The 14509-nt window shown below is 32.4% G+C and overlaps 1 protein-coding gene and 1 pseudogene across 1 annotated transcript; both read left to right on the forward strand.

Annotated features, from left to right (window-relative positions):
- Positions 1-5380: 5380 nt before the first annotated feature.
- Positions 5381-9393, forward strand: LOC123210606 (pentatricopeptide repeat-containing protein At3g22150, chloroplastic). The gene is made up of 2 exons (XM_044629072.1): positions 5381-8334; positions 8983-9393. Exon 1 carries the CDS (start codon positions 5498-5500, stop codon positions 8000-8002), a length of 2505 nt encoding a protein of 834 aa, XP_044485007.1. The 5' UTR covers positions 5381-5497; the 3' UTR covers positions 8003-8334; positions 8983-9393.
- Positions 9394-11819: 2426 nt separating this feature from the next.
- On the forward strand, positions 11820-13730 carry LOC123208779 (annotated as a pseudogene).
- Positions 13731-14509: the final 779 nt, after the last annotated feature.

Below are 14509 nucleotides of genomic sequence, written 5' to 3' on the forward strand. Positions count from 1 at the left end.
ACGTTTTCATGGACTTTGAAACGACGCCAACGCCTCAATAAAAGCCAAACAGCACTATTATATACATATCTATTTTAAATAAATAATCATATTTATTATTATATAATTAAATATTTTTTATTATTAATTTAAAATTATATAATGATATATTTATATATTTAAAATTAATATATATGATTTTATCAAACAGAATAGTTTTTACTTATGAGTATTTACAAAAAAAAAATTACACATATATTTATTTTATCTAATATATCTATTTTATCTATACCTATAATGATCTCGTTAACGGGTGATCAATGTATGCCTATGAGCAATTTTTAAAAATAATAATACGGGTAAAATGAATTTGATTTTATTAAAAATAGGAGTTTCAAAAGAAAGTTGATTAAGGGCCAAAAAATAAGAGAAACCATGGTGGGAGCAATGTTTTATAACTTATACCAAACATTGATTCAGAAACTTGGTTTTGGCCCTGTGATTACGCGTGACAACCTTCATATGCAAAGTGTTGGATTAAAGTCCCAACAATTACAAGATTTTTATAAAAAAAATTCCCTTAAGTTAAAGAAAATGTGTAAAAAAAAAAAAAATCTAATGGTTGAACCAAATACAATTTTTTGATGTCATGGTTGAACCAACCAGACTAGCCACCAAGTCCCTATTTTAAAATCATGCTTTGGGAGTTTGATTTTCCATTTGAGAGAGTAGGCAAAGGCTAAAAAGGAACGCAAAAAGACAAAAGAAAGTTACGTTTTGTCAAAGCAAAATCTAACAAAACACCAAAGAAAAGATTAAAGCAAGACTTTAAGTAAACATTACGTTAGTATTTATTAATTTCAAATTTTAGAACTTAATAACAACATCAACCTTAGAACAAAAAACTGTCACTTTATCCTACTGAGTTGAGTTTACTAAATATGCTTTTTGATACGGATACTTATATTAACGAAAAAATATGTAAGATTTGAGACATGATCGCATACAAAAATATAAAAATTAAAGAGATTAATAGTATGATTACTTGTGTAATATTGTTTAAATAATAATAAAAGAAAAAAAAATTAGAGGTATTAAAATTTTCTCTATAAATTGACAAGTATAGAGTTATTGAACTATTATCTGACCAGAGCATTTTCTACCAAATTATTTGATTAAAATATATAATAAACAATTAGAATTGAATTTAAATTGAATCGAATTTAAATATATAACACTCTCAGATATATTTCAAGAGTATTCTTGTCATTTTACTCAACTTGAAATTAAATTTGGATTGGATTTAGTTGAAATGGATGTATGCCTATACATCCATCCGTACATCATGCTATATATGGTCGTACATCGCAATAACATTAGAAACGTAGTCAACATCTCAATAAAAGTCAAATGTGTCAATGTTTGATGCAACTTAACTACAAAAGGTTAAAGTCAAGTGGGTTTTCAATTTTGCTTATTCCAATATTTGCAGGAGAAAAGCATGACTATTGGAAAGTTAAAATAAAACTTCTCCCTCAAGCAGAAGTAATTCAAAGTAGGTTGCCAACCGCAGAACAAATAAAGCTCAAAGGAGAGAGAATGAGGGAATGAATAGTCTTCAACCATTCCAAATCTTTGAATAATTGAAAGAATACATATTTCACAAGTTAGGATAGTGACTTATGGGAGCTATTAAGGCAGAGCAAAACTTTGAGATGATTGGAAATAATTCAAAGGCAATAACAAAGCCAGAAATAATATAAACTTCAAAATCTTTGAAAGGATTTTGAAAATAATCTTAAAACAAAGGAGTCAAATTCTATTGAAGGCTACATATTTCACAAGTTTCCAAAGTCATCAACTAATAAAGATGGTTTGGTGAGGTCTCTTTATGATCAGAAGAAAGAATGTTCCTGTGAGCCTAAGTAGATGGAGTCAAGGAAGGTAACAGATAGAAACACTGAGAGAATAGATAAGATTTCTAATTCCAAGTCATCTTGAAATAATTACAGGAAAACAAATCGGAGCATTTTGAATTTTAGTTTTGTAGAAGACTCTAAAGTTTTTATTGCAAGATGTTACTACTATAGTTAATTAGAGGCTGAGAAAAACTTAATATTACACTAATTTAAATTAGGGATTTAAAACCAAATTTGTATGGGTTTTTATGATTAAAAACAAAACAACTCTAATTTTATACCAATTTATGGGCCTACTAGACACGTCAATGGGCTGGGTCGAGCTCTAAGCCCATATAGTAATAGACCTTTAAGTTGGATCAACTTATAAATTTTTGAAAGCCCAAGCCGATCCTATATATATAGGGTCGAGCTGACCCATTTAAATATATATTTTTTAATTTTTATTAAAACTTTTAAATACAAATTATTTTTCAATTATTAAAATTGAGGACAATACCTCAAATATTTTATTTATAATCTCTTACTTGTGATGGAGGAATATCGTAATTACATGATCAAAAATATTATAAGTTTATAACATAATACAAATAAATTAATTTATATACTGTATAATTACAAACATAAATAAAATATATATCTCATATCATTTATCTACTTGTCTTCAACAGCCAAATTTCTAAATTAATTTGACATTGAATCCATTCGTAATATTTTGTAATTATAAAATTAAAATAAAAATAAAATTATAAACACAAAGAAATATTATTTATAAATTCAAACAGTTTTCAAAAGAGAGTTGATGAGAGAAATTAAAATTAAGAATATAATAAAAAAATTAAGATGGAGAGATTTGTAAATAAAATTAAAAATAAAAAAGATTTTGATTGATTTATATAAAAAAATTTTAAAAATTAAAACCTTGCTTCTCCCACAAATAGAAGCCAATGGAGAAGCAATAAAAGCTTCTGTTTTTTTCTTTTTAAATTTGTAAACAATATTGAACGACTCATCGGCTTCATATTAAAATCTATAATCCAGTCTAGAAAACCCATAGAGCTACAGTATTAGACTGGGTCTCCATTTGGCCTAACTCAGTTGACATATCTAGGCCTAGCAAAATGATTTTTACCTCTACATACTCGAAAAAAAAAAAAGAAGGTCCTTAACAATTTGAAAAAATAATAAGGGTAAAAGTGAACCCATTTATAACAAAAATATGAGTTTCAAAAGAAAGATGACTTAAAAAAAAAAAGAAAGAGAAACCGCATTGCGGGCAATGTTTCAAAATTCATATAGAGTCTTGACCCAAATCAAGTATTTTCAGGTTTCCACGCAACTACAGAAACACTATGGTTGTAATTAAGCAATATGAACCAAAAGAATAACTGATTGCATTAAACCATTAATGGGTAGAGTTTACTTACCAAATCAACCAAAAAATGTGCATTGTATTTTTAGAGAGGTATCTTCTTATGTTTCTTGCAGTGTAACCTCAATTTCACCGCCACTCTTCATTAAAGTAAACCAGTGATTAAATAATTTAGCTTTTCATATAATAAATAATAAGAACTTGAAGTTGTTGAAATTAATTAGGTACTTCTTTTTTTTGGGGGGGGATTGGAGGCGTCCCATGCATAAGCATATTAACCCTTTTTGAAGCTAGAGATACCTTATAAGGGTCAATTACTTTAGCACTAGGATTAAAAGCCTCTTTTGGGGCTATTGTGGAAAATGGAATTACCAAAATCTCAGTCGTCATATGCGACAATACTTTATTTTATTATCATGCCACCAATTAAGTGCAGTGAATTGAATCGGGTTTAAACCCTTTGATGTCTCTACTAACCTCTTAGGCTTCGAATTGCAAAACTATTCTTGTCTTCTGCAGCTTCATATGCTATGTAAGGTGGGTAGTAGACCTTGTCTTCTGCATTTTCAACCTATTCTTGCAAAACTTAACGAACGGGATAACACACCTACGCAACGATTGTCTTTCTTTATTTGCTTGATGGGATAACTAGAGGTAATGGTACCATAATTCCACAATTTGCATTTTCTTTCTCTTTATTGAAGGTCTTGAAGAGATTGAAATACTAAAAATATACAATAGAGTAAAAAGATTTGACAATTTAACTTAAACATAAATCAAATCAGGTTATAATTTAAAGATTTTGATATGGTTATAATTGAGGATAAATATAAATTAAAAGTTTTTAATCTAAAATTTGAATTAATATAATACAAATACGGTTTAATAATACTATCTAATTTAATATATTTGATGTATTAAATAACTTATCTTATTTAAATTAGTTGTAATTTAAAATTGATTGTATTAAAATGCATATGTTCTATAGTGTTATTCAACTCCGGCGATTTGCTTTCAAGGTTTATTCAAAAAAATGTTTATGTAATTGAGACAACTTAGCACTTAATACATTATGTTAAAAATAAAATGATATCAATCTATTTTAAATATATAAATAAATATATATTTGATATATATTATCAAGTGATTAAATGATTTTGAATTAAAAATAAAATAATTCTTTAAATATAATTTCCAGTCCAATTTTGGATTTTTCTATTGATCTAAATATTTATTCTTATCTAATGTTTAGTTTATTATTAAACTTTCATCATTTAAATTTTGAAAAATTAAATACTCATCCGTCAACCATTATAATTAAAAAAATCTATTAATTATAAGAGTATAATTTTTATTTATCATGTAATATTAAAAAAATTAAATTTTATTTTTTTCTATCTAAATTTTAAAAATTAATAATTTTCTCATCTTAAGTTTTGAAAACTTAACTCTCTCCCCCTTAAAGTTTCCTTTTTCTTCCTTCCTTTTCCAGTGACTAGACTCTGGACAAGACCAGCTTCAGCCCCATCTTTTTTCTTTATTGGCGCACTCTCTCAATCTTTGGAGACAATGAATTGACAAAAAATGATCTGAAGATGAATCAACCAAGGGCATTTTCAATATCAAGAGGTTTGTCGATTTGTTGTATTCGAAGACAGACAAAATGTTGTCTATTCTTCATCTTCATTTTCGGATGCCTGAATCAGTTGACAACTTGGTCTCGAATGATAGATTGACGAAAAACCCTAAACGAAAATGCCCTTCATCTTTGGGTTAAACGAAAATGAATCGAACGATGGAAAAGTTCTCCATCCCCAAATGAATCTTCCTTTTGGTCAATGGAAAATGGTCTGCAAAGTTGGTGAAGACGAAGAAGGAAGGGAAAAAATAAATTTTATTGGAGAAAAATTAAGTTTTTAAAATTTAGAATATGAGAAAATTATTAGTTTTTAAAATTTAGATAAAAAATAGATAAAATTTTAATTTTTTAAAATTATATATTAAATGATAATTATATTTTTAAAATTGATAAATTTTTCTAATGGTAATGGTTTATATGTAAGTATTTAAATTTTAAAAAATTATGGAATGAAAATTCGACGTCAAACTAGTCCTGGGATGAAAGGTCTTTGGCCTTTTTCACTTCTATTGATGGTAAAGCCTTTTCACCAGTTTGAACGGATAACAGATAACCAGAACACTGCCAACAAAACTCAAGCATCCGTCCATGGCCTCCTCTGTTCCGCTTCAGCCACCAACGCCACCGCCTATCACTTTCCCGCCACCACAAAATACCACTCCGCCACCCCTTTCCCTTCCACTGCCACTTCCCGAACTTAAAACCCCCACAATTCGCTCCCGCTTGAGCAAAATATGCCAGCAAGGCCAACCTAATTTAGCCCGCCAACTGTTCGACACAATTCCCCGCCCAACTACCGTCCTTTGGAACACCATTATTATTGGTTTTATTTGCAACAAAATGCCACAAGATGCCATTTTGTTCTATTCCCAGATGAAAAATTCCGCTCCTTATACTTTTTGTGATAACTATACTTACTCTTCGGCTCTCAAGGCTTGTGCCGCCACACACAATTTGAGAGTCGGTAAATCTGTTCATTGCCATTTTATTAGGGGCTTATTGAACCCCAGTAGAATTGTATATAACTCTCTGTTGAATATGTATTCTACTTGTTTGAGTTCTTTGGGGGATGGTGAAATTGGTGGGTGTGGTTATTCTGATTTCGATTATTCGAAGTATGATTTAGTTCGTAAAGTGTTTGATACGATGAAAAGGAGAAATGTTATTGCGTGGAATACTATGGTTTCATGGTATGTAAAGACAGGGAGATATGCTGAAGCGGTTAGGCAATTTAGGATGATGATGATAAAGGGAATAAGACCCAGTACTGTTAGTTTTGTTAATGTTTTCCCGGCTTTGTCAAGTTTAGGGGACTATAAGAATGGTAACGTAGTTTATGGATTGCTAGTTAAATTGGGAAGTGAATATGTAAATGATTTGTTTGTTGTAAGTTCAGCTATCTTCATGTATGCTGAGCTTGGTCTACTTGATTTCGCTAGGAAGATTTTTGACTGTTGCTTAGAGAGAAATACTGAGGTTTGGAACACTATGATTGGTGGCTATGTACAGAGCAGTTCTCCTGTTGAAGCTATTGAGCTTTTTATTGAAGCTATGGTATCAGATGAAATTGATTTTGATGATGTGACTTTTGTATCGGTCTTAACTGCAGTTTCACAGTTGCAGCAATTGGACTTAGCTCAACAGTTGCATGCCTATATAATTAAGAATTTGGCAACATTGCCAGTTATTGTATTGAATGCAGTTATTGTCATGTATTCAAGATGTGGCTTTGTCCATACATCATTTAAAGTTTTCAATAATATGCTGAAACGGGATGTTGTTTCTTGGAATACAATGATTTCGGCTTTTATTCAGAATGGGCTGGATGATGAAGGATTAATGCTTGTGCATGAGATGCAGAAGCAACAATTTATGATTGATTCCATTACTGTTACTGCTTTGCTTTCAGCAGCTTCAAATCTGCGAAACCAGGACATTGGAAAGCAGACCCATGCTTATCTCATAAGGCATGGCATTCAGTTTGAGGGAATGGAAAGTTATCTTGTAGACATGTATGCAAAATCTGGTTTGATTAGAGCTGCTCAACAAATTTTTGAGAGAAACCATACTGGAGACAGAGATCAAGCCACTTGGAATGCTATGATTGCTGGGTATACCCAAAACGGATTGATTGAGGAAGTTTTCATTACTTTTAGGCAGATGCTTGAGCAGACCATAACTCCCAATGTTGTGACTATAGCATCTGTGCTCCCAGCTTGTAATCCAATGGGAAGTATAGAGTTGGGAAAGCAACTTCATGGATTTTCCATCCGTCATTTGTTGGACCAAAGTGTCTTTGTGGGCTCTGCACTTGTTGATATGTATTCCAAGTCAGGGTCAATTTCTTATGCTGAAAATGTGTTTGCCCAAATCTCTGAAAAAAATCCTGTCACGTATACCACAATGATATTGGGCTATGGTCAACATGGGATGAGTGAGAAAGCTCTCTCTTTGTTTCACACAATGCAAGAATATGACATTGAACCAGATGCTGTTACCTTTGTTGCAGTGTTGTCTGCTTGTAGTTATGCTGGCCGGGTTGATGAAGGTCTTCAAATTTTTGAGTTGATGGAGAGTAAATACAAGATTCAGCCCTCAACTGAGCACTTTTGTTGTGTTGCAGATATGTTAGGTAGGGTTGGGAGGGTTGTTGAAGCCTATGAGTTTGTCCAAAAATTAGGTGAAGAGGGGAATGTGTTGGAAATTTGGGGTTCACTTCTTGGTGCTTGCAGACTTCATGGAAAATCTGAATTGGGAGAAATTGTTGCCAAAAAGTTGCTTGAATTAGATAGAAGAAACAACATTACAGGCTATCATGTTTTGCTCTCAAATATCTATGCAGAAGAAGGAAACTGGGAAAATGCTGACAAAGTAAGAAAAGAGATGAGAGAAAGAGGGTTGAGAAAAGAAATTGGATGCTCTTGGATAGACACTGGAGGTTACGTGAACTGTTTTGCATCTAAGGATCAAGAGCATCCGCAAACTGATGAGATATATGAGATGCTGGAAGGATTAGCCATGGAAATGAAAAATGCTGGTTATAGGGCTAGCCGAAGCTCCAATCTAGATGTAATCTTGCAGTTTGATGAATGAACTGGAATATTTGTTATAGACTTTGAAATGGGAGAATGCAATCATGTTAGTAAACTGAAGACAACTAGCCACAAAAATTTTTGCTGTTGAAAGGCCAGTAATTGGCCATTAAATTACTGCAGATACAACATGATGGTTGTTGGTCTTTTGTCAAGACTGACAATTTGGATCTGCTCAACTTGCTCAGTTGAGCAGCTCTGTGTTTAGCATAACTCCAATGGACTTGATGCTTGCATGGTCTTTAGTGGTCAAATTAAGCATCGGAGACTGAATCAGGGTTGATTGGATAAGCTGCTCAACTTTATTTAAACAAGTCTTAATTCATTGCTCAGGTAAACCACAAAAAACCTTTTCTCAGCCTAGCATTAAATTATCCCACACTTTATGTTTAGAGATAAAAGGGGCTTTATATGTTGCATGAGTATGTGTATGGTTTGTTGCATGGGTTTCTTTATATGCTGTTTTCTCATTGCGACTTTATTATTAGTATCTTCTATCCTATGTCCTCTACCATGATCAAAGCAGTTTCTTTGTTGATGTTTTAAAGTGAACAAACTAAAATTTTTATAGCAAAGCCGGTCCTTTTGATGAAAATTCTTAAGATAATGAATAATAAGTTTAAAATCCATTTGAGAGAAGTTGACGGTGCCTGAATTGAAGCAAATGCAAATCTGTAGAAAAAAAAACTTAAAACTATTGGGTATCATACAGTTTCTATTTCCTGATAACTATACCTCACCAGGACTAAGTTTTAAGCAAATAAATAACCAAGCAAAAGTTTAAAGTCAATTTTGTATTGATTTACAGGATTTGATATTTCATTAAGTTAGCAAGAAAACTCATTCTTTGGCCTTTTTTTTTCTCCCTGTAATTAGTTTTTATTATGTTGGTCAGTGTTCTGCTGTAATGGATTTTAATAAGATTTAATTCATTTCAAATTTTATAATTTCATTTCTCTGTTTTTTCTGAGAATATTACAGGAACAAATTCCACAATATGCAATTAATTATAATTGCAGAAATCAACAATACCATAGTCAGCCTATTGTACTTCAAGTCCAGGATGAACAGATTCTACAATGTGCTTTCTCCTCATCATCTGCAATTGAGCAAGATGATAATGGAGTTGCCAGGGGACTCCATGCCATGCCATCTACTGCACAACCAGTTTGCACAGGTGTCCCTCTGCAGAATCATTCTAAGATAAACCCGAGCAATTGAAGGGGGTCAGCAGTGGACATTCAACCAAGCATTCTAAGTTTTTACTTTGTTTTGTCTTCCATTAAAACACTGTTAGATGATAATAATCTCGTTTGCCAATTCTAACAGGTAGATAATACAGTATTCTTTTCCACACTGCATTTATATAGAGTAATTGTGGTTTTTGTTCAATATTTGATCGATCTTATTTAAATATTGATTATAAAAAAACACACTCTATCCTAATAGCAAGTTGTGCACTCCAATCTTTTTTCGCAAGTCATGATATGACTCACCCTAATAGCGGGTCGTGAGGGTGTTTTTGACTTTAAATCATATGATCCATTATTGTGCCCAATCCTAGCACACTATCAATAAATGAGCATTTATAGGACAAATTTTGATTGTGACATTTATGTTGAACTTGGTAAGCAAGGGCGTGGAAACTTGGTAAGCAAGGCGTGGCAAATATAAAATATTTGCCATACAGATTGGCCCCGAAGCTTTTCTCGAAAGGCAGGTTATCTTTGTCTTTTGTGTGAGGACTACGCTTGTATAAAACAAAGTGAATATTAGTTAGGATTAGATTTGAATTGAATTAAATTTGACTCAATTTGTATATAATAGAGTTTGAGTTCGAGCTTAAATTTGTTGAGCTCGTAGAAGCTAAACTTAAACTTTGTTTGAATTCAGTTCGATTCATTTTAAGTTTGAATTTTTAACTGGTTTGTTATTACAACGATATTGTTTTAATATATATTAGTCAAAATGATATCATTTTATATCAAAATTTTTAATTCACAAATTTGACGAATAACTTAAGTTTGAGCGAGCTTATATAAGACTAGCTCATTTCAGACTTATTCGAACTCAATTCGAACTTAAACTCAATTAGAATCTAACTCTAGCATTAACATCATTTACATTAATTTTTTAAATTAACTTTTCTTATTAAATTATTATAATTAAATAATATTTTATTTATAATTTAAAATTATTTAATTATATATATATATTTTTATTATTATTATTTATAAAAAACACACTAAACCTACATAATTAAGGGTTTTTTTAATTTTCCATATCTTTACGGGGGTTAAAGCACTTTTGCTTCAAGTAAATTACAATAAACTTAACAATTTCTATTGACAAAGGGTGAAAAGCGGAGATTCAAGAAAATTTTTATAATAGGAAGGAAAGTTAGGGTTGACAGATATTTTAGAATTTTGTAAACAGTAATATTATATATACAAAAATTGTATATAAAAAAATTACAAAAACTAATATAATAATTATTTAGTGGAGATAATATAACAGTATTAATATGTGATAGATGAAAATAATATTGTCACATAATTGCCATATCAATCTGTTTAATTTTTTTTTATATATATGATATTATTATTTCGTAAATCTCATTGAAAAATATTGATATGTGGCCAATAAAATTTTTGAACATGACTTGGCCAATAAGAATGATTTCGAATGGCTTCAAGTCTATTCAAAAAAGCAGGACATCTTCGTCCATTTGCTCTGGACCCATTTTGACAAAATGTGTGATCGTGAATCACTCACATTTATCTATCTTATCAACAAAATCTCCCGAAGCTTTTGTCTCAATCATATTAATATGTTTTGTTTTATAAGTTTTTATTACAATTTAGGATACTCCTAATTTACCCTTAAGAAAAAAATCGATTTAATTTTAATTTCACCTGCGGACAACAAAGTTGGATATATATTTGAAAATTAATACTTTAAGTGATTCTTAAAAATTCAATAAAATATTATTTATTATCATATGAATAAAAGTTATTTTATCTTTAATTTAAAATTTGATATTAATATATTATTTATATATCTAAATTATATACACATAATTTTATTAAATTATATTATAAAAAAGAACGACGTGAACATTGATTTCTCTTGGTCAAAAGAATTTTTCTTACCTAAGGTATAGTAAAATCTCAAAGTCTTACTATTTAACTTTCAAAATATCACATTTTTCTCCTTTAATTTGAAATTTTCACAATTTTTTTCTCAAATTTTCCTTCAATGTTTGAAATGTGGTAATTTTTTCTTAAGGTTTTTTTTTTTCTTTTCTCTGATGAAGATCTGTTGTCTTTGACTATCAGTCGTTTTTCCTCCTATCGTATCTCTTCCTCCTGATCTCACTCCCTTTCTTCTTTGGCCATAGATTGACAAAAATTGCCTAGAAATTTAGATGAATGTCTTTTAGAAATCCAAACAAAAGTTGTTTAGATTTTTCAATGATTTTTGTCAATTTGTGGTAAGAGAAAAAAGGCAGAGAGCCAGGGAGAGAGGATGAGCGATGGTTAAAGATGAGAAATTATCATTACAAAAAAGAAAACAAAAACCTTAGAAAAAATTATTATTTTTCAAACTTTTAATAAAGACATTATGAGATTTTTATGGTTAAAAAAATATGTAATAAAATTTTAAATTTTTTAATAAAAAATAATTTTATCACTAATCTTGATACATAAATTATCTTATAGGTACTTGAGTTAAAAAAAAAAAAAAAAGAGAGATGCATAACTTTGGGGTTTTACTGTACCTGGATGGGAACAAATCAATCGGCCATTCAAGTCCATCGGCCATTTGTCTTATCCTTTTCTTTCTCGGTGTTACCAAATCACTTGCATCATCATCCCTCGCCTCTTTATACTTGCCTTTCCCTGTGTTGAATTTGACTCACAAATATCAAAAACAATCATCCGCTGCTTCAATGAACAACAAATCTGAGTTAGTCTTCATCCCTACACCAGGCGTCGGCCACCTTGTCTCCACCATGGAGCTGGCCAAGCTTCTCGTCCACCGCCACCACCGCCTCTCCATCACCGTCCTCGTCATGAAACTACCATCCGACTCTAAAATGAATGCCTATCTCGACTCACTCTCTGTTGATGACCGTATCAACTTTGTTCATCTCCCCAACGATGACCTTCAAGGATTCAACCCCATGGGCTTCTTCACTTCTTTCATTGAATCGCATAAACCCCTCGTCAAAGAAGCTGTCTCTAAGCTTGTTCTCTCCGAGTCAGCCTCCGATGACTCACCTAAACTCGCTGGGTTTGTTCTTGACATGTTTTGCACAAGCATGATTGATGTTGCTGATGAGTTTGGAGTTCCAAGCTATATTTTCTTTACATCGGGTGCAGCTTTTCTGGGTTTGATGCTTCACTTGCAGGCTCTTCATGATGAGCAGAACAAACAAACTGTTGATTTGAAAGATTCGGATTCTGAATTGGAAGTACCGAGTCTCGTTAACAAACTTCCTGCTAAGGTTTTGCCTTCTGTGTACTTCGAGAAAGAATGGTCTATGGTTATGTTTGAGCTAGCGAGGGGGTTCCGGAGAGTAAAGGGTATTGTTGTAAATTCGTTTATGGAGCTGGAATCTTTTGCAAATCAAGTCGTTGTCTAATGGTGAAGCCAACATCCCACCCGTTTACCCTGTGGGGCCCATTTTGAATCTTGACAGAAATAGCATCAATCCGGAGTCAACTGAGTCCAAAACAAAATCAGAAATCATCGAGTGGCTTGATGATCAACCACCGTCATCGGTCGTGTTTTTATGCTTCGGGAGCAAGGGAAGCTTTGAGGAGGATCAGGTGAAAGAGATTGCGTACGCGCTTGAACACAGTGGGCATCGGTTCTTGTGGTCTCTTCGTCAACCTCCATCCAAGGGCCAGTTTGCTTCTCCAAGTGACTACACCAATCTAGCGGACGTTTTACCGGAAGGGTTTCTTGAACGAACAGCCGGGGTTGGACAAGTAATCGGGTGGGCGCCACAAGTGTCAGTGTTAGCCCACAAGGCGATCGGAGGGTTCGTATCGCATTGCGGATGGAATTCAACACTGGAGAGCATATGGTTTGGAGTTGCCATTGCCACATGGCCTATGCTCGCAGAGCAACAATTCAATGCGTTTGAGTTGGTGATTGAGTTGGGATCAGCTGTTGAAATTAAAATGGATTATAGGAAGGAGCTGTTGGCAGAGAATCAAATAGTGTTAAGGGCAGGGGAGATAGAGAGAGGGATTAGGAAATTAATGGAGGATGATAATAAGATAAGAGAAAGAGTGGAGGAGATGAGCCAAAAGAGTAGAAAAGCTATGATGGATGGTGGATCTTCATTTACTTCATTGAGTTGCTTCATTGATGATGTCATGAGCAATTTGTCATAAAGTTTGGACTAGAACATAGAACAAGGGTCAAATTTTACAAGAATAAATTGATTTTGGGTAGAAAAGTACTATTTATATCATTTAGGGGTGAAAAGTGCTTTGACTAAACCTTGGGTGGGACATTTAATTTACTTTAATAATAATAATATTATTATTATTATAATAATAATAATTAAACATGTTTTTCCGAATGAGTTTTACTAAAATATTTGTTGTTTGTGGTAATGATACATGTGACAGTGGATCGAGTTGAGCTGTTTTGGATGTATAGTACAGTGCACCTAATCCTCGTGTCAAGATTTGTTATTTATTTAGCTTTTATATTATCAATCCAATAAATACAGCATGATCTAACGTCTTTGGGACATGTCTCATGGGCCTTTAGCGGGTCGGGCCAAAAAATGATTTTCTTGGATAGACACTGGAGGTTACGTGAACTGTTTTGCATCCAAGGATCAAGAGCATCCGCAAACTGATGAGATATATGAGATGCTGGAAGGATTAGCCATGGAAATGAAAAATGCTGGTTGTAGGGCTAGCCGAAGCTCCAATCTAGATGTAATCTTGCAGTTTGATGAATGAACTGGAATATTTGTTATAGAATTTAAAATGGGAGAATGAAATCGTGTTAGTAAACTGAAGACAACTAACCGCAAAAATTTTGGCTGTTGAAAGGCCAGTAGTTGGCCATTAAATTACTGTGTATACAACATGATGGTAGGTCCATATGTTGGTCTTTCGTCAAGACTGGCAATTTGGATCTGCTCAACTTCCTCAGTTGAGCAGCTCCGTGTTTAGCATAACTCCAATGGACTTGATGCTTGCATGGTCTTTAATGGTCAAGTTAAGCAGCGGAGACTGAATCAGGGTTGATTGGATAAGCTGCTCAACTTTATTTAAACAAGTCTTAATTCACTGTTCAGGTAAACTACAAAAAACCTTTTCTCAGCCTAGCATTAAATTATCTCAAACCTTATGCTCAGAGACAAAAGGGGCTTCATATGTTGCATGAAGATGTGTATGATTTGTTGCATGAATTTCTTTCTATGCTGTTTTCTCATTGCGACTTAATTATTAGTATCTTCTATCCTATGTCCTCT

This window comes from Mangifera indica, chromosome 1 (genome assembly GCF_011075055.1).
Source record: "Mangifera indica cultivar Alphonso chromosome 1, CATAS_Mindica_2.1, whole genome shotgun sequence".
NCBI classification, from domain to species: domain Eukaryota; kingdom Viridiplantae; phylum Streptophyta; class Magnoliopsida; order Sapindales; family Anacardiaceae; genus Mangifera; species Mangifera indica.

Coding starts and splice junctions, on each gene's coding strand:
- LOC123210606 (XM_044629072.1), top strand. CDS start 5,498: ATGGCCTCCTCTGTTCCGCTTCAGCCACCAACGCCACCGCCTATCACT.